Here is a 19,864-nt window from a genome sequence, read left to right as displayed (position 1 = left end):
ATGACATGACTTGGTGTCGAGAGAAGATGAAATGGCAGTAACTCGGGAGCATAAAAGGAAAGCTACCCAGAGTTTAAAGAAGAGGATTTGCGAATCCCCAAAGACAGCTGTAAAGTTAACTTCCTTCTTTAGATGTAAGAGAACCCGAAGAGACTTCCGTGGGACACTCACGTTTAAAGGGCAGGAATCCTTGCTATTTGTAAACTTACTAAAAGCAATACAAGTAAAACAGAACGTGTTCCCTATCTGTTCCTCGCTGTCATAAAGAAATCAATAATGGTGTAGAAAATGAGGCTACATTAGAATCTGAAATTGTCAGACCCCCACAAATGTGTTGACCCTCACAGATAACAGAAAATACAGATCCTGGTTTGTGGAATGGTTTCTAAGGATTTAAAGTAGTAGATAGAAAACGGGCCAAGCGATTGTCAACATCACAGCGAACCATTTGATAAAACTTCTGACAGGTAAACGGGTTCTGTAGCCAGAATTTATTTCTAGGGTACAAAGCTATTGGTAAAAATCACAGGAAGGAGTCAGCACTCTATATTTTGCTTGCAAGTTTTTCGGTACAGAATAATTTAATTCTTGATTTGCTGTGGATGGATTTAGCCGTTGGCACATTCCAGTTAGGATTGGTGAACATGAAAACAGTTAAGTGTCCGAGCCTGTATGTTGTCTGTTTAAATTAGAGACCTGGTTCTGACCAGGAAATGCTAACTGTATGAACAACATCAGCCATTGATTGGAAAACCATTCAGCAATGTCTTGTTGCTCTCGTGATGAAAATGTAGACGTCAACTTGAAGGAGACAGTCAGGGTTTGGGTCTCCACAAAATGGGCATTTCGGGGTTTACTTGAACTGATTTCTCAGCTGGATCCATTCTTAATGGGTCTCAGCTCAAAATAGGGTGACACAGGAAAAGGGCAACCCGTCGTGTGTGTCTGAATGTATGAAGAATTAAGGAACACTAATGCGTGATTTTCATCGCCTCTTCTGAGCGAAAGAACTTGATATTTCAGTTTGTCAATCCCTCCTGATCTTTCTGAAACAATACAGCGGAGGATCGTTTTAAGATGCGTACCGTCAATAGATAGAAAGCCTGTTGAGTGACTTATCAAATTTATTAACTTAAAAAGATTGCTCAAGTCAAAGGCTTCGCTGCTAATGGAATGTTTGCAACACTGGTTTCCCAGACGCCAGTCCAGTGGCAGTGTTGGTGCTGTCATCTATCATCCAGGCACATATCCGAACATCTAAGGATGTCATGAATGTGCCATTTTCTTGTTGTGCACGGCAGCCTCTTACTTTGGTAGGCGGGCGTCCAGAGTCAGTGAGGGAGGGTAAGCGAGGCCTCCTCCTGCGGCGGCATCTTCTAAGGGCTTCCTCTACCACCTCCTTCACCACTCGCCCTCTCCCCCCACAGGTCTTGGGTCCTGAGGCTGCCCGCGGACTATGGGTACAACGGCCAGCACCGCCCAGCAGACGGTCTCGGCGGGCACTCCCTTCGAGGGCCTCCAAGGTGGTGGCACGATGGATGGGCGGCACTCGCTGAGCGTCCACTCCTTCCAGAACACGAGCTTGCACAACAGCAAGGCCAAGTCCATCATCCCCAACAAGGTGGCGCCCGTTGTGATCACGTGAGTGGGGAGCGGGGAGCGGGCCAGGCCTGGGGTCCCCTGGAAGGCAGGCTGGGGGAGGGCAGCATACAGCACCTCATATGGTTTCACTTTCCTAGATGGAGAAACGGAGACCCCAGAGCTTGAGCCCTGAGCAACGGGCTGACCAAAACTGGTTGGGGGGTCTCTGTCTCCCGAGCCAGGGTGTGTGGAGAAGGAGCAGTGGGCTGGAGGGGGTCCTTGGTGAAAAGACTCACTGGGTGAACATTTGACAAGAGAATCCATATGTTTAGATGAATCCCATGTTGATAAGTCACGGCTGATGGCAGATCAATTCTTGGCAGTCCTCAGGGGGACTGTGCAGAGGACAGGGGACCAGGATCGGGACAGGCATCCCACGTCAGATGAGAAAGGTACCAGATGGGCTGGGAGAGTGGTAGAGGAGCCACTTGCACACACACCCTGTGCGAGAGCAGGGCTTTCCACGTTGCCTGTCAGTCACTGGTCAGAGAGAACTCACTGGAGGCTGAATCCGTGCAGAGACTCAAAACCGGATTAAGGGCTCCCACTGTGAACCGGACCCCGGGAAACTTAGTGTCAGAATTGAGGCTACCACCCAGCCCTTCAGGGAGGGCCCTCCCCAAAGGAGGAGTCTCCGGGTTGGTTCAGCAGCACATTTCCGAGAGGCCTGGACACTCTGGGTGTCTGTCTAGAGGAAGTGGGCCCGGAAACCACACGGAGGGCCTGGCTGGAAGAGCAGTGCTGGGCAGGAAGATGACAAGGACATTGGGTACCCGTCTCCCGGTGAGTCGGGAGCCTTGCTAGTGACATCACATCTATGGGAAGTCCCCCACTCCCCCCGGGCCCTTCCAGGGCAGCAGGAAGCAGGACACGGGAGCTCAGCATGAACTGTGTTCCCCACGGAGAAGCTTGGCAGGGAGACCCCGCGGTGACAGGACAGTGGTAACCAGCAGGAGTGACTGAGGTCAGGGACAGAAGAGGTGCACACGAGAGGCTGAGATGTGGTCGCTGGAGCGGGACACAGCGGTTAAATAAATGTTCAGACGTTGGACAGAAGGTTGACCGAATCCACGCAGCAGCTCCACGGGAGAAAGAACTGACTTTGCTCCCACAGAGGTTACGGCCCGGAAAATTCCGAGCAGCAGTTCTGCCTGCTGGAGTTGAAATCAGCTTGGACAGCACCCAGTCACCGCAATGGCACACGAGCAAACCAGGCTTGGTGACCGGGAGAGTGTTGGGGGACACAGGGTGTGGGCCTGGCTCTGTCTCTGACTTGCTTTGCGCCCTTGGGTGGGTAAGTCTTTCCCTCCCTGGGCTGCTCAGTTACCTTATCAGCGCCATCAGGGATGACGTCAGGGATTCATCACCGAGTGGTGCTGCTCACAGAGGTCCGGTGGCACTGTGGGTAAGGCACCAGACTGCACGCCCCAAAGCCAGGGGATCAGACCTGTTCACTCCTCCATGGGAGAAAGACGTGTCAGTCTGCTTCCGTAGAGAATGGGGTCTCGGGACCTCTGGGGGCCGTTCTGCTCTGTGGGACCCCGAATCAGACTCGCCTGGATGACTGGGAGTTTGGCTTCCCATTTTGGTGTGGCTGCAGACAGACCATCGCTGACCGCCTACAAACTCGCGCTGCATCCTGCGGGGCGTCCCCTGGGTGTGCAGCCCCCTTGGGCTGTGGTGTTTCAGGCCGGAGAGAGCTTAGACCACGGGTTCTCACCCTTCCCAATGCAGTAACCCTTTCATACAGTTCCTCATGTGATGGTGACCCCCCCAACCATAAAGTATTTTCATTGCTACTTTATCACTGTCATTTTGCTACTGTTATGAATCGGGTCGTTCGACCCCCAAAGGGTCGTTCGACCCCCAAAGCACAGGCTGAGAACCGCTGCTCTAGGTGAACCTCACCCTGGAACCTCTGGGTTAGCAGTTATACACGGTCACCGTTTGTGCTCCTCCTGAGAGAATTTGAGAACACGTGTGTAGCAGTTGGCAAACAGCCGCCTGACTTGGTCCTCGGCATCGTGTGGTTAGGTGTGCTGGAGCCGCTTCCAGCCCACAGCGACCTTGTGCACAACAGAACGAAACCCTGCCCAGTCCCGAGTCATCCTCAGAAATTGTTCCTGTGCTTGAGCCCATTGCCGCAGCCATGATGTCCATCCGTGTCCTTGAGGCTCTTTTGCTTCTTGCTCCTTTACTTTCCCAAGCAAGGTGTCCTGCTGCAGGGACTGGTCTCTCGGGACCACATGCCCAAAGTCTGGAAGGTGGAGTCTGCATCCCAGGCTCTAAGCAGTCCTCTGGCCAGTCTTCCAAGAGAGATTTGCTTATCCGTTTAGCAGTCCGTGGTACTTTCAGTGTACATACATGTATTTTTCGTAGATGGAGTTTCATTGGAACATACATGAACTCCCGGTCATCGACACATCTCTCTGGTGGCCTAGTGCTTCCAGGTGGAGCTGAGTCCTTTTGACAGCCGTGTGGCCCACAGAGTCTAAAATATGACTGCGCCGTCCTTCTTAGAAAAGGCTGGCTGGCCCCTGGTCTGATGCGGTGTCCTCAGCGCACACCTTAGATAGCCGAATTTTGCGGCAGTTGAGGGGGGTTTGCGCAGTGAGGTGTCGGCAGAGGAGCCAGCTGGAAGGAGGCCGTTTCTGAGGTCTGTTTTGGCTGAATATTTTCCGAGGAAGTTTATGTCCTTAGATACCAGTCTCAACGGCCCTTCTTTTCGTAAAGATCAGACCCCAGCTCATCAGCTGGGCCATGTGTCTCAGTCCCGGTAGCGTCTGGGTCTGGAGTGCACGCTGAGGCTTAATCGAGTGTTTGAAGCTTCCTCTGCTTTAGCCTCTCCCGAAATCCCGGCTTTACTTCAGGCGGCGTCTTTGAAATGGCCCTGTGTGGTGGAAGAGGTGCTGTGAGTAGACTTTACACCTACGACCACAGCCCTCAGAGATAGAGGGACCGAGGTGCAGAGGGTTACCGTTTCGGAAACCCACGGGGACAGTTCTACTCGGTCGCCGTGAGTCAGAATCGACCGGATGGCAGCGGGTTTGGAGTTCATAGGTTGAGCCGCTGTAACCAAGTAACCCTCCAACGAGCCGGTTGCCGTCGGGTCTCCACTGACTCCTGCCGACCATGTGTGTTGTGGTAGACCTGTGCCCCACAGCTCTGCCTCTGGCTCTTTGGGAATTAGATCATGAGGCTCTGACGCCGGCTGGACTTGAACCCCCCACGATAGCATCTGACACAAGACTGGGATTGATTATCTTTCTCACGTAGAAATCTAGGAGGCAGGCCAGAGGTTGCTATGACTGCTCTGTGGTCACCAGGGACCCTGGCAGCTGCTGCTTGTCCCATTGTCACCAACATGTGGCTTTCATGTTGTGGTCCACAATAACTGCTCGACATCCCACCGTGACTTCCAGATTCAAATCAGGGAGGGAATGATACAAGATACGGAGTATGCACTTTCCTCTTGAGGGACTGGTCTAGAAGTTGTGGCTGGCACTCTCTCCTGTCCCCCTGGCCAGCGCTTCACCCACACGATGGCATCTGGCTGCAAGGGAGTCTGACTGGTAGTCCCCAGCCGGCTAGTAGCCACTCGCAGGGTGGTGGTGCCACTGGAAAGGAGTGGCATTCTGACTAAGTGCTTGAGGTAGAGGCGGCCGTCTGCTTCTGTACAGATTACAGCCCTGGAATCCCTGTGAGCCGTGGAACCAGCAAGAAGTGGTTGACAACCATTTCACGATGTAGCGTGTGATCAAGAGCTGGTGGTCCATTGAAGGGAGACACCCGGGCTGCCCTGAAGGCTTTGTCTAAAAAAATTAAACTGTTTAACCAAACACCCCGATGCAGTGCTAGAAGCACTCACGAAGAACCTGGAAATTTAGTTACATTGGCCCAGACGAACCGCGACATTCAACATTACAAGAGCAGCACAGGATCCAGACCCAGGGGCACTGAGGCGTTAGCCGCACACCAGGCTTCAGGGACCGTGGCAGACCAACTGAAATGTTTCAAGCCTGGGAAGCTCTCGCTCGTCTGTGCTAAGAGATTTGGCAGACAGCTACCTGGCCAACTGAGTAGAAGAGGCACACGTTTGTGCCCGCCCCAAAGAGAGGTGACCCGACAGAGTGCTCATCCATAGAGCACTATCACTAATAGGTGCAAATAAACTTTTGCTGCATCTAATTTTAAATAGTTGTGGCAGTACTTTGACAAGGAGCTGCCAGAGACGCAAGCCAGATTCAGAAGAGTCTGTGGCACAGCCATATCATTTCCGGTGTTTAGGTGGATCTAGGCTGAAGGCGGAACATGCCAGGGTGATGCGTATTTGCGTTTTGACTATGCAAATGCGTATTTGCGTTTTGACTATGCAAATGCATTGTCCTGTGTGGATCATAGCACACCGCGTAATGGGGGTTGGGCAGAATGGGGCTTCCAAAGCACTTCATTGTACTCGTGGGAAACCTGGACACAGATCAAGAGACCGTCGTTCCGACACAAGGGAGAGATGTGTATCAGAGTTGTATCATTTCACCATGTGTGTGTACTGAAAAGTACCCCCAAAGGAGGACACTACGGAGAAGGGCCTGGCGTCACATTAACACCTTGAGAGAGGCAGAGGACACCTCTTTGCTTTCTGGAAGCCAAGAGGACTTGGAGCATTTCCTGACAATAATCAGAGACTACAGCTTTCAGTATGGAGAACAGTTCAGTAATAAGAGAGCAAAGATCCTCATAAGTAAACCAGTAAAGAACATCGCAATAAAAGATTGACGTCAAGAATTTCATTTTACCAAGACCCGCAATCAATGCTCATGGAAGCAGCGGTCAGCAGATCAAATGATTTAGTGCACTGGGCACATCTGCTACAAAAGACCTCTTTAAAGTATTAGGGCACAAAGAAGTTCACTTTGAGGATGAAGGTACGTGTGGCAGTTACACAACTTGTGAAGGGGACAAGTCCAGCCTGTCAATCAGGTCGCAGCTTGATGACCTCGTTTGGAGGCTCTGCAGAATAAATAGCTCACAGGAGGCCAGATTCACTCACTCACTGTGAGACATGACTGACAGTGAACCTGATGGAACTATGCTGATGCAGCCAGAGCCCTGGGAGCTGGAGGAGCCACGTGGAGACCAACCTCAGTGTTGAGCTGCTTCTACCGCCACTGGATCCACAAGACTTTCCACCCGCTGGCCTGTGATCTTCCTGCTTGACATCATTGCATATGTTGCGTGCGTCTGAAGAGGAATTTATAGATTGGTACCAGACATATGGGCTAATGTTGGACTTAAGGACTTGATCTGGACTGGGCTGGACGTTTTCTCAATATTCAATTGCTCTGGTATATAAACCTCTTTCTTATACACACGAGTCTCCCTGAATTTGTTTCTCTAGTCCACCCAGACTGACACAGTATGCCTGACTCAAGCCAACGTGTTTTCAGTTGCCTCAGATGCATGTGAAAACTGGGTAATGAACAGAGAAGACTGGCAAAGAAATGATGCATTTATTTGAATTGGCAAAGAGTTGGCAAAGAGTATTGAAATCACCACAGACTGCCAAAAACCCAAAACCAAACAAAAATGTGTTTTTTTGAAGAAACACAGTGAGAATGCTGCTTAGAAGCAAGAATGCATTGAGCATGTGTCTCACGTACTTTGGGCACGCTAGCAGCAGAGACCACCGCCTGGGAAAAGACAGCATGCTTGGTAAATTAGAGGGTCAATGAAAACAGGAAACCCCAGGGAGATGGACTGACCCAGTGGCTGCCACCGCGGGCCAAATACTGCGGGGACCGTGAGGATGGCGCAGGACTGGGCAGTGTTCTGTTCTGTGGAGCGTGGGGCGATGGGAGTTAGAAGAGACTCACAGGAGTTAGAAGGCACCTGCCAAGCAGCCCCACCAAGGTCTCCGTGAGTTGGAATGCACTTGATGGCAATTGATTTGGGCTTTTCTAATTCCTCAGGTTGAAGAGAGTCGACTGGGTATTGGTAGGCAGTGGTGGCATGGTGGGGTGACGTCTCTGTGATAGACGGAGCGCTGGCTGGGACCTCCCTGATTGGACCTCTGTCTGCCGCCCTCCCCGCCCATGCAGGTACAATTGCAAGGAGGAGTTCCAGGTCCACGAGGAGCCGCTGAAGGCCCATTACACGCTGGGCCGGCTCTCGGATGCCACCCCGGAGCACTACCTGGTACAGGTGAGGTCCAGTTCCCTGCACCCCTCCGGTGCTCTCCTCCCTTCCCTCCCTCCTGCTCTGCCCATCTCTCCCGCTGTCCCCCGGATAACCACCTCACCTCTCTGCCCACTTCCTCTCAGCCCTGCATTTCTGGATCTCCTTCTACCTGCTCCTTTCTCGTCTGTCCACTGCCTGCCCTCAGCGTGCCCCCACTTCCACTTCAGAACACCTGGGAGGACAGAGACGGCCCTCCCTCCCACTTGCAGCCCCAGGAACCCCAGCCTCTGCTTCCCCGGCCTCGGTCTGTCTTGGGGCACCACTTGCCACAGTTAGCGGATTGTGTGTTTGTTTTATCTCAAATGTCCACTAGAGAGTAAACCTGGGAGGGCAGAGTTTGGGGTTTTTAACCGTTTACTGTGAACTAGGGGAAGGTTTACAAGCAGACCAGAGTTTTGCATTCAACAAACCATACACACTCTGACTCGCCATGTCCAGTCCTCTTGTCCCCTCCTGATCCTGCTTCTTCCTGCCTCCTGTTCCCATCCCTCCCGCTTTCCAATCCCGCTGAGCTTCATCCGTCCTTGGGGACATGCTGCCCTTTCGGTCTGACGTGGCTGCTGATTCTAACAAGGAGGTGAGTTCCGTCTGGAGTGACCGCATCCCAGAGGAGGACAGATGTTTTTAATCTGCCATGTTTAGGGCTGGAGTCCCAGGACCTGGGGCTGAGATACCGTGTGGGTGCTCAAAAGGTAGCCAGTGACCACTGGCTCAGTGAGTAGTCATGGTGATGAGCTCCTACTTGGGCATCTGTTTTGTCCTGGAAGAACGGGTCCCCTGCCCGGCCTGCCAGGCAGTGTAGGTGTGGGTCCCGCTGGGGGCAGGGGCACGGACGAGATGGTCTTGGGGTTGCCTTTCACCCAGGAGTGAACTCTTTGGGTTCCCTTGGCTCTTGCCCAGCTGTCTGCCCAGCACTTTCCTCTCTGGGGACCCTTCACCCAAGCTTCACCCTTGTCTTCCTAATGGTCCCCGAGGAAAGAGCTGCCGGTTTTCCCGGTTCATTCCTGGTGCCCAGTTAGGATCCCCAGTCGGGCCTCTTCTACATGAGCCTCCTCCAGGGGAAGAGACATTTGCTTCCCCAGTGGGAGCCTGTGGGCCCTCCCTTGAGCCAGCTCTGGCTTCCTTCCACTGCAGTAGCCCACTTGGCTTTCTTTCCTGGGCCCGGCGCCTCTGTGGGAGGACCCCCTCCTACAAGAAGCCTCCTCTGATTTCCTCAGCAGGGGTTTCCTTTGCTTCCTCGGTGCTTTCTGACACCCTTCCACTGGTCGCAGATGGTCAATATTTTGTCTTGTTTACTCCATGAGACTGCAGGCAGCTGGATGTCTACCCCCCTGTCCCGGGCACTGAGACACTGCCCAGCCATCTGAGTGACCCTGTGGCTCTCCTCCCTGCCAGGGCCGGTACTTCCTGGTACAGGACGTTGCTGAGAAGATGGACGTGCTGGGCACAGTGGGCAGCTGTGGGGCTCCCAATTTCCGGCAGGCTCGGGGTGGGCTTCCCGTGTTTGGCATGGGACAGCCCAGCCTCTTGGGCTTCCAGCGGGTCCTCCAGACACTGCGGAAGGACGGACACAGGGTAAGCGTGAGTTGTCTCCCGGGTTAGCTACTGCCCATCCTGCCAGTGTTCAGCCTAGGATGGCAGGGTGGTCAGCCTGGCGGGGAAGTTCTGGGTGGACGTTGACAGTACTGTATTGTGTGGACATGGAGTCCCTGTGGTCAGGAAGCTCATACCCACCCAGTCAGCTTCACTGGCCTTGGGGGCGGGGAGGAGGGTGAGCGAAGGGCCAGGTTGGGGTGGGTGAGACCCCAGAGGCTGAGCCTGTTTACAGTTTTCAATTGTCACCTGGCTTCAGCTTGCCGCGTCCTCCTGCCCCCTGTGTGAGTTAGGAGCAGCCACCCGCCTCTCGCAGAGGAGGAGACCGGGGTCCAGAGAAGATAACTAACTTGGGCCTGAGGCCACAGATCTGTGCATGGTAGCTCGGCGCCCAGACCCAGCGAGCTGGCCTCTCAGTGCCGCTCGCAGCTGCCCCTGTTCCCGGCCAGGTGCCGAGGCTGGTTTGTGTCCCCAGGCCAGAGGCTGAGAGTCTCCTGCGGTCATGGTAGCGAGGGTGGAAGGCTCTTGGTGCAACCAGCTGGGAGTGGGAGTGTGCCCGGGTCCCCTCTCTCCAGCGAGGTCCTTGAGAGCCAGGTCTGCCCCCTCACCTCCCACTGCTTGGGCACTGCTGAACGAATGAATGGTCGCCCCGTGGTGGCGGTTTTCATCTCTTCAGCACTCAGTGGGCACTCAGCTCCCTACTAAGAATTATGGGTATATGCATGTGAGCCTGCGGGGAGCTCGTCCTTTATGGGACACGCATGTGCATGTTAGCATGAAGTAGGGCTCTGGAATGGGCGATGGACAGAGAGGGCGGAGCTGCGTGGAGCTCTGTCCTGGGGGAAGATTCAAAGACTGTGGGCGATGGGCCTTGGAGAGAGGAGGACCACCCATGAAGAGGCTTGGGGGCCAGCCCTGATGACTTGCTTGTCCCCGGCCCCGCAGGAGTGCCTCATCCTCTGTGTGAGGGAGGAGCCCGTGCTGTTTCTGCGCACCGGCGAGGACTTCACGCCCTACACGCCGAGGGACAAGCAGGACCTGCAGGCCAACCTGCAGGCCCTCGGGCCCGGGCTCCGGGCGGAGAGCGTGGAGCTGGCCATCCGAAAGGAGGTGAGGTGGTCCTGGCAAGGTGGGCAGGAACCCCGGCTCTCATTGGGCCTCAAACCCCAACTCTGCTTTGTAGACCTGTTCCTGGGGCCAGCCCAGGTGGCCCTCACCAGCCCACCAAAGCAACACAAAACCAAAAAGCAAAACCAAAAAAACCCAAACTCAGGGTCATTGTCTCAGTTCTGGCTCACGGCAACCCTGCTGGGCAGCGTGGAACTGGTAGGCTGGTTTCCAAAACCAGCCCACAGGCGCCCACCTTCCCGACCTTGGTCAGTAGCTGGCTACAGGGTGGGCTCACTGGACAGCCAGGAGTAGCACTTCCTGTTCCCGGCTCCCTTTGCCTCTGCCCCTTTCCCAACGGCTCTGAAGGGGTTAAAGGAGCACTAGGTCCCAAGACTGAAGTTCATGAAGGGGGTCTTGGCGGAGTCGTTCTTTCTGGGCCCCTGTTTGTTAGATGTCTGGGAACTTTTCGCAGCTTGGCTGCGTGTGTGCTGCTGTGTTCACGGAAGCATTGGCAGCGCATGGAAACGCACCGTCAGGAGGTGTTACCGCTAGCGCCCATCCAGATATACGTGGGCATGTTCCAAACGGAGCGTGTTGACATTTGTGTCGCCATCAGTGGGCGGCCACGTATGGTTCTCTCCAGACTACGCTGCTCCCTGTCTCGTTCAGGGGCCTTCCCACACACATAAAAGGGTTTTTTTTTGGGGTTTTTTGTGCCATGAAAGATAAAATTGAGGTCAGCGCTAAGACCAAGTTTTAAAATAAAACTCAAGGGGCCGTTTCCCCAGGTCACTGGTGTTTTGGCAGCATGTTTGTGGGAATGCTTTCCCCCATGGAAGTGTGTAGGGGGAGGGCATTTTAAGGAAGGCTGAGGAAGACCTCAACAGTGAGCCAAGACAGGGAAGACTGCCGGCCTCGGTGAAGGAGGGGCCTGGCCGCAGTGAGGGAGACTAGAGAAACGCACGCAGGGGTGCAGTAGAGGCGGAGGGGAGCTGCGTGGCTTGGCCGTTTGGGTTTTCAGCATATGTCTTGGCCTCAGCTAGGTTCCGGCTCCACAAACCCTCCTGACAGTCAGCCAGCTTCAAAGCCAAACGAAAGCGAACAAAGGTAGTCTTATGGACTAGCTTGCCCCTGGGGGTTGGACTTGGATTTGTCAGGGGACCCAGAGAGCAAGGTCCAGTCAGCACAGTGTCTTCTGAGGGGATCTGCTGGGCCAGCTGTATTCTGGGCAGAGAAGTCAGCCCAGACGGTGATGGCAGTGGTCACTCAGGATCCCCAGAGGGACCTGGGAGCTTTGCTTGAAGGATACAGGACAGCCATTTGGAGTTGGTTCTGCTAGGTCAGGCTGTTCATCAAGCTTTCCATTTAGCGGCTCTGAAGAGATTGTGTAACTGTGCGACAAAAAAGGTCTGATTAAAAAAAAAAAAGGCCTGATTTGTGGCAGACCGGGGGGCTGGTTTTGCCACCAGGGCTGTGCACCTGCTCACGCGGCCATCTCAGTGTCCCAGTTTGGGGACACAAAACAGCATGTCTCTCTTGCCCCACACACCTTACTCACCTGACCTTGCTCCGTGCATCCTGACTTCCTTGTGTTTCCGTGAATGAAGAGGGACATGAAAGTACAGCGATTTGATGGTGTAGACGAGGTAAAGGAAAAAATGAGGGAGGTGCTTTCAGTCATCTAAACAGATGAGTTTGAGAAATGTTTCTAAGAATGGAATCGCAGACTTGACAAATGTATGAAGTGTCATGGAGAGTACTCTGAAGGGGAGAAGGTTGTCTTGTAAAAAAATTAAATGCATAGTGTTGCCAAAAATGTCTATTTTTTAAACCTCTGTTGCCCGTGTGTGTGTGTGTGTGTGTGTGTGTGTGTGTATGTGTGTGTGTGTGTCCCAGTGTCCTGAGTCTGCCCTCCAATCCAGCCTGTGGTCTCCCCTCGGCTCCCCTCCCCGGGAACCTGCAGAGAATGTGTGTGTGTGTGTGTGTGTGTGTGTCCCAGTGTCCCGAGTCTGCCCTCCAATCCAGCCTGTGGCCTCCCCTCGGCTCCCCTCCCCGGGAACCTGCAGAGAATGTGTGTGTGTGTGTGTGTGTGTGTGTGTGTGTGTGTGTGATATAGTAGGTGGGCATACTAAAGTCACGAAGTTAAAGGAGATCAGGGGACAGCTGGAGGCACCAGCCTGGAGAGTTCAGAAGAGTTTTGTTGGTGATTAGGCATGTGTGTTGTGTGTGTGTGTGTGTGTGTCCCAGTGTCCCGAGTGTCCCAGGAACCTGTAGAGAATGTGTGTGTGTGTGTGAGTGTGTGTGTGTGTGTGTGTGTGTCCCAGTGTCCCGAGTGTCCCAGGAACCTGTAGAGAATGTGTGTGTGTGTGTGTTTGTGTGTGTCCCAGTGGCCCGGGAACCTGTAGAGAATGTGTGTGTGTGTGTGTGTGTATGTGTGTGTGTCCCAGTGGCCCGAGTGTCCCGGGAACCTGTAGAGAATGTGTGTGTGTGTGTGTGTGTGTGTGTGTGTGTCCCAGTGGCCTGAGTGTCCCGGGAACCTGCAGAGGACGTTTCCGTCCGCGGACACTCGCAGGGGTGCTCCCTGGGCTGTTTGTCGCGTGAAGGGCAGATTTCGAGTGTTTCACATGCTCAGCGTTACTCTGCATTGTGTCCTCCTCCTCCTCTTAGCCACAACACAGAGGCTTGTCAGGGTGACTGAGCCTGCTGACACAGCATGGGGGCATGGGGCCACGGTGCCCCAGAGCCCAGCAGGCAGGGGTGAGGCCCTTCTAGACCTCATGTGCCCTTTGCTCCATCCTCCAGCCTCCGGTTATCCCTGTTCTATAGACAGGTGCTTGGCTAATTCCTGCTGCCCTCAGACCAGTGGTCAGTTGACCCCTTTAGGTTATCCAGGGCATGTGGAGCTTTCTGGAAGGGACAGAAGCCTGCCTGTGTCCTCGTGTCACTGTGGGGATCGGGACAGTCAGGGAGGGGACAAGGGGGCACCAGGCAGGTTTGTCATGGCCCATTGGCCCCTACACCTCCGTCTAGATCCACGATTTCGCCCAGCTGAGTGGAAACACGTATCACGTGTACCACAACACGGCCGACCTGCGGGGGGAGCCCCATGCGCTGGCCATCCGAGGTGAGGATGACGTGCACGTGACTGAGGAGGTGTACAAACGACCGATCTTCCTGCAGCCCACCTACAGGTAATCCGTGCTCCGGCCCCCTGCTGCGGGCTCTGTTCCCTCCTGCAGGCTGGATCGAATCCCCCATACTGTCCCTCTCCCTAGGGGTGGAAGTGGGAACTTTGCTTGGTAGCATGGGGGTGGATTGGGTGCCCAGGGGCAGTGGCCGGCCTGATGGGCAGCCTCCCCCCTCACCTGGCAGGTACCATCGCCTGCCTCTACCAGAGGAGGGGGCCCCCCTGGAAACCCAGTTTGATGCCTTTGTCAATGTCATCCGGGTAAGTCAGGGCTCGGAGGGTGGGGGTGGGGAATGAGGGGGGTGGAGTGGGGCAGGTGCCTCTGAAAGTCAGTCTGTCCAGGGACTCTCTCCATGACAACACTCTTTATTGGCAGGCCATGGGGTTTCCTCACAGGAAGGCCTTGTTCCTCTGTGTGTGTGTGTGTGCGCGCGCGCACGCGTGCGTGCTTGTCTCTGTAAGGCGTGTATGTGCACGTCTGGGTGTCTGTGTGGCTCTGTGTGTCTGCTCGTGTGTCTGCATGTCTGTCTGTGTGAGGCACGTGTGTGCACGGCTGGGTGTCTGTCGGGGGTGTGCGGTCAACAGTGATGGCAGTGGGTGGCGTATCTGAAGCAGACCCCTTCACACCTGCTCTGACAGCAGCTGTGCCCGCCACGCCTCTCTGCATCTGTGCTGGGGCTGATCACTTACTGCCTTGGCCACACAGAGCCCGCAGACCATGCTGATGCTGAAGGGGTTAGTTAGGGAGGTGAACAGGTGTGCACGTCAGACCAGTGAACGGGAAGGATACAGGCGTGCATGTGCACTGCGTGTCTGCGGGGAGAGTACCGACACATCTACATGTGTGTGCGCATCAGTGTGTCTGTATTGCAACTCGGCTCACTGCCAGCGGGTCCCTTCTGACTCAGGGTGACCCTGGGGGGCAAAGGGGTGTCGGTTTCAGACACCATCGTTTTCCGGGAGCAGGAAGCCTCCCCTGTCTCCGTGAAGTGCCTGGTGGGTAGAGACCCTGCCCCTGCCTCATCTTCCCCTCCCTAGCCCCCCCACGGCTCCTGAGTCTGGTGTAGCTGTGAGGCCAGCACAGCCATCTAGAGAACTGGACTGTGGCTGTGCTCAGGGGGCAGGTGGGCAGATGGGGCTGTGGGGTCTGATGACATGCCCACTGTCCCATGTTTCTGACACCCCCCACCCCCCGCTGTGGTTTGGATGGCATGATGCCTCTCCAACTTAGTCCCCAGTGTGGCCTGATACTCATGGTCTTTCCTCAGGAGACCCCCAGCCTGCTGCTGCTCCCTGGTGCCCCTGGGCCTCCTCCCGCCCTCCTGTTCAGCTGCCAGACAGGCGTGGGCCGGACAAACCTGGGCATGGTCCTGGGGACCCTGGTCCTGTTTCACCGCAGTGGGTCTGCCTTGCGACTAGAGTGAGTGCCTGGGACCCTGGAGCATTTCAAGGGGGCTGGGGACAGAGGGGCGGGATGCCCTGGGGGCGATGGGTTGGATGTCTCTCGGTGGTCACAGGAGCAGGAGGCAGTGGGCAGTGTGGAGCCCTGCCCCCTGGCACTGAGCCCTTTCCTCTTCAGGGCCGTGCCTGCGCAGACCAAATGCCTGTCTCTGGGGCAGTTCCAGCTGATCCAGAGCTTTCTCTGCACAGTGCCCCAGGGAAGGAGGGTGGTGGAGGAGGTGAGTGAGGGGCTGGGAGGGGGCGTGTCCTGACCCCTACCCTCGCCACCTTCTCACCGCCCACTGTCCTCTGGGCTGTCTCTCCTCTCTCCCCTGGCTGGCCGGGTCCCAGGTGGACAGAGCCCTCACCACCTGTGCTGACTTGCATGATCTGAAAGAAGTGGTCTTGGGGAACCGGAAGAAGCTTGAAGATGCCCAGCTGCAGAGCCCAGCCCAGGTGAGGGCACCGGCGGGGGAGGAGTGTGTGTGTGAGGGGGCATACTGGCACCTCCGCTCCTGTGGGCAGTGCTGCCGCCAACTCCGCGTTTTATTAGGTCCTTTCAGACTGCCTCTCCCTGGCGGCAGCGGTGGCTTCCATGACTTCAGGGACAGGAGGGAGCTGGGCTTGCAGGAAGGACGGACAAGGTAGAACAAAGTGTACTTAGACCGGGCAGTCGCCTTAGCAGCAGGTTAGACTGGCGGGAGTCCGGTGCTGGCTGGGGTCCTCCTGGGGACCCCTGGTTGTAGATATTTCCCAGACTGCTCAGGGCGGTCTCCAACATAAACCTGTTGTCTCTGGGAAGGCAGACCAGTGGTTGGCCCTGCCGCTGCTCCCAGTGGGTTCTCGGTGTTCCCAGCAGACCCTGCCCCCTCGCTGTGGGGAGGAGAGGGGCTTTGTTGGTTCACAGCACCTAGGAAGGATGATATGCCTGCAGCCTGCCATTTTAAATAACTGCTGGTCCTTTTACCTTCTTTATTGGGGGTTCACAGCAGAACACACCCCAGCTCAGCAGTACCTGCTCGTACAATCCAGCGTTCGGGGGTCACATGCTCCCCTCCCCTCTCCTCCCCCTTCCCTTCCCCCATGGACAGGCCACAGCCCCGGCTCTGGCTCCATCTGCTCAGTGAATTGGATCCCACACAGGGTTCCACTCATTGAGCTACACCGGTCTTTGGTTTTAGATCCACTCCAGGGGGCATCTTTGGTTTGCGATTTAAGATGATCCCAGGGTGGTGGTTTCCCTGGGCTCCTCTGCCCTCGGTGGCTCCAGAAAGTCTGGATTCCTGGAGATTTTGGAATCCTGCTCCTGAGTCTTCTAAGCCTCTTACTTCCTTTGCAGTTGTTTCTTTTTCAAAGAGAAGGTTGAAGCCATATTATCTGAGGGGACATTGGGAGGGGAGGCCCAGCAAAGGGAAAGCCCTGCCCTCTGAGCACCCCTCTAAGCAGGAGCGTCCTGCCTGTCCTCATCCCTCAAACGGTTTAGGCATTTCGTGACAACACCCCAAGGGCCAGCTGTCATACAGCTTTGCAGGGGCAGTCCTCCCCACATCGCCGCTGCCGGGTTTTGCCCTGGGCCCTTTTAGTGGCCGTGTGGATAGGCCAGCCATCACTGGCCTGGCAGGTGTGAGCATGTGGGCCTCGGTCTCCCCAGTTGTCAGAGGGGGCGGGAGCAGTCACACCTGCACAGGCTGGTTCTGAGGGACAGCTGCAGTGCTTTCAGTCCGTGTGGTGCCCAGCGAATGCTACCCCAAGAACAGCTGGCTCCGAGCGGGTGTCCCAGGGCGCTGCCCGCTGGGCGCTCCCCAGCCGGCCTTCTGTTGTCGGCCGCTTGAATTGCTTGCTCACCAGGGTCTGTACTCGCGCGATGAGCATCGTCATGCAGGGAGACAGGTGGCTTGGGTTTGTTTTTTCCCCTTCAGTCTAGCCTAGAACTCAGAACTCACTGCCATCGGGTCGATGCTGACTCACAGAGACCCCCCTGCGGGTTTCCGAGACGGTAACTGTTCACCGGAGTAGAAAGTGCCGTCTTTCTCCCGAGGAGCGGCTGGTGGTTTTGAACTGCCGCCCATGCAGATCGCAGCACAAGGGATCACCACTAGGGGTCAGCAAACTGCAGCCTAAGTCCCACTCACCCCATTGAAGTTTCATTGGCAGGCAGTTTGGCCCATTTGTTAAGACTGGCCTCTGGCTGCGCATCCTGCTACCGCTGAGGAGTGAGTGGTCTGGGGGATTCCAAGTCGCTCTCTGGCCTTTACTGGTGTTTGCCCATCTCTGGTCTAGAGTCCAAAGGTGGGGTAAGGCATCCCCAAGGGCCTGGCCTCCCATGGGACGCTGCACCCTTCTTGGTTGACCCCAGAGGGTGGCTGTGATCCAGCAGGCAGGAGCATTTGTGCGCTGACCAGCCCCCAGCCCAGAGGGTGGTGGGCTGGGGTGAGGACATCGTCTGGGGAGGCTTGCAGCTGTTTGTCAGCGACTCTGGCTGGGAGCAAGCCATTCCGTGTCCCCCATTCCTTTCTGGTAGGGCAGGCGGGTCTGTAATTCTCCCATCTGGGGAGGGGCGTTCATCATCTGCTCCCGCCCCACTGAGGGGGCCCAGCCCCAAGATGACCGGTGGCAGTGGGATAAGGTCGGGGGCCTGGGCCTGCACTGGATTCCCAGCCTTGGGGAAGCACCCTGAGGGAGACACCTGAAGGTCACCTCTAATGAGGACAGAGTGGGATTAGATGGGTGGGAGAACCTCACCCAGGCACAGCTGGGTTGTCACAGAGAAAGAAAGCATCTTTGGGGGACTTCTAAGGCTTAATTCCTGGCTTCCAGAGGTGGGGACCGGGCAGTCTAGGGCCCCCATCTTGAATGCTGTTCCACTCCTTCCAGGGGAGCTGTGGCCAGCAGGGTCTCCGGCAGAGGACACTGCGGAGCCTAGAGCGATATTTCTACCTGATCCTCTTTAACTACTATCTCCACGAGCAGGTCAGGCTCTGAGTGAGCAGCCTCATGACCCCCTTCCCACTCCCTATGGACCCAGGAGGAGAGAGGGTGCATGTGTGTGCTGGCCCCCCAGGGAGGTGGTATGGGTGATTTGGGGACAAGCCACCAGAGGCTGAGATGGAGGGGTGTCCCGGAGCTGCCTCCCTCTTTGCTCCTGACCCTGTCTCTGTTCTTGGCCTGGGCTTTGGGGCCTTCAACTACCATGGTCCCCTCCTCCTGCCTCTTCTCCCTCCAGGGGTCCCCCCGCTGCGGGCAAGCCTGGCAGGTCCAGGGTGGCCCTCTGCCCCTGAACTCCGCTTCTCTCTTGCCTCGGGCTGCAGTACCCGCTGGCCTTTGCCCTCAGTTTCAGCCGCTGGCTGTGTGCCCACCCGGAGCTGTACCGCCTACCTCTGACTCTGAGCCCAGTGGGGCCACTGACCCCTGGGGACCTACTGGCCAAGGGCTCCCTGGTGAGTGTGCTGGCCCTCCTGGGGCAGTGTGTCGTGGGGGGCTGGACCCTGAGGACATCTGAGGCAAAGGGGAGATGGCGTCTCCACAAGGGAGGGGAGAGTATCCTCAGGTCTCAGAAGCTTTTCCAGTACCTTCTGCTTCAGCCTCAAACCCGAGAGCTGTGGGGAAGGAGTCCTGGCCCTGTGGTCTTCCGGTGTCTGCCCACAGCCTCCTTACCTGGAGCGGGCACCTCACTCAGTCCCCCAGGGCAGTGGTGTGGCACCAAGCCTGCAGTAGGGCCGGCTGGTTCTGCTCCTCCTCTGGGCTGGGTCCCAAGCTCCAAGCTGGGTCCTCTGGGCCCCTCCGAGGCTGCGATGGGAGGCGCTGGCTTCCAGACTCGGTGGTCTCCCACAGGGAGTGGACGATCTTGTCTCCCCGGACGCACTCAGCACCATCCGAGAGATGGATGTGGCCAACTTCCGACGTGTGTCCCGCATGCCCATCTATGGCACAGCCCAGCCCAGCGCCAAGGTGACCCCCCGCCCCGGCGCCCGGGTCACTCTGCAGGAGAATGGGGAGGGCTGGGCCGAGCCCGTCGGTCTCACTGGGTGCCCTGCAATCCCCTCAGGCCCTGGGGAGCATCCTGGCCTACCTGACAGATGCCAAGAGGAAGCTGCAGCGGGTCGTGTGGGTCAACCTGAGGGAGGAGGCTGTGCTGGAGTGTGACGGACAGACACACAGGCTGCACTGGCCTGGGCCGCCCACAGCCCCTGACCAGCTGGAGGTGAGGCCTTCTGGGGAATTGGCCTGGGAAGGTCTTGAAGCGTTTGCATGTTCCTCATGTAAAAATGGGGAGACAGGCCTGAGAAGTGCAGGCTCAGGGAGCGACCGGTTTAGGATGTGACCCTGAGGCTCAGGGAGGGGCAGGGCTGCACCGGAAGCCGAGCCTGGCCTTGACCATCATGGGCTGTGAGTGGTCAGGGGTGGCCCAGAGGCTTCCGTGTGGCTGAGGACTCTGTGCTGATCTCCCCCAGAACTTGGAGACCCAGTTGAAGGCCCACCTGAGCCTGCCTCCCCAGGGCACAGCGGGCACGTGGACCCCCCGCTTCCAGGTGTGCCTCACCATGCAGGAGGCTTTCAGCCAGCACCGCACGGCTTGCCCTGGCCTCGTTTACCACCGCGTCCCCATCCCGGACTTTTGTGCCCCCCGAGAGGAGGTGAGAGTCCTTTCTCCCCTCT

The 19,864-nt window shown here is 56.4% G+C and overlaps 1 protein-coding gene across 1 annotated transcript in view; it reads left to right on the top strand.

Moving 5' to 3' along the window:
- PALD1 (phosphatase domain containing paladin 1) overlaps positions 1 to 19,864 on the top strand; it is a 79,277-nt gene that overhangs the window by 35,245 nt on the left and 24,168 nt on the right. The window contains exons 2-15 of the mRNA XM_075534450.1: positions 1,428 to 1,641; positions 7,740 to 7,842; positions 9,274 to 9,453; positions 10,417 to 10,581; positions 13,612 to 13,772; positions 13,954 to 14,029; positions 15,037 to 15,188; positions 15,348 to 15,447; positions 15,560 to 15,664; positions 18,083 to 18,178; positions 18,517 to 18,645; positions 19,040 to 19,156; positions 19,254 to 19,409; positions 19,660 to 19,842. Of these exons, the coding sequence (XP_075390565.1) occupies positions 1,457 to 1,641; positions 7,740 to 7,842; positions 9,274 to 9,453; positions 10,417 to 10,581; positions 13,612 to 13,772; positions 13,954 to 14,029; positions 15,037 to 15,188; positions 15,348 to 15,447; positions 15,560 to 15,664; positions 18,083 to 18,178; positions 18,517 to 18,645; positions 19,040 to 19,156; positions 19,254 to 19,409; positions 19,660 to 19,842 (1,908 nt within the window). The 5' untranslated portion in view covers positions 1,428 to 1,456. The remainder of the gene's footprint in view (positions 1 to 1,427; positions 1,642 to 7,739; positions 7,843 to 9,273; positions 9,454 to 10,416; positions 10,582 to 13,611; positions 13,773 to 13,953; positions 14,030 to 15,036; positions 15,189 to 15,347; positions 15,448 to 15,559; positions 15,665 to 18,082; positions 18,179 to 18,516; positions 18,646 to 19,039; positions 19,157 to 19,253; positions 19,410 to 19,659; positions 19,843 to 19,864) is intronic.

This window comes from Tenrec ecaudatus, chromosome 16 (assembly GCF_050624435.1).
Source record: "Tenrec ecaudatus isolate mTenEca1 chromosome 16, mTenEca1.hap1, whole genome shotgun sequence".
In the NCBI taxonomy this organism is placed as follows: domain Eukaryota; kingdom Metazoa; phylum Chordata; class Mammalia; order Afrosoricida; family Tenrecidae; genus Tenrec; species Tenrec ecaudatus.
This window is presented reverse-complemented; position numbering and strand designations above follow the sequence as displayed.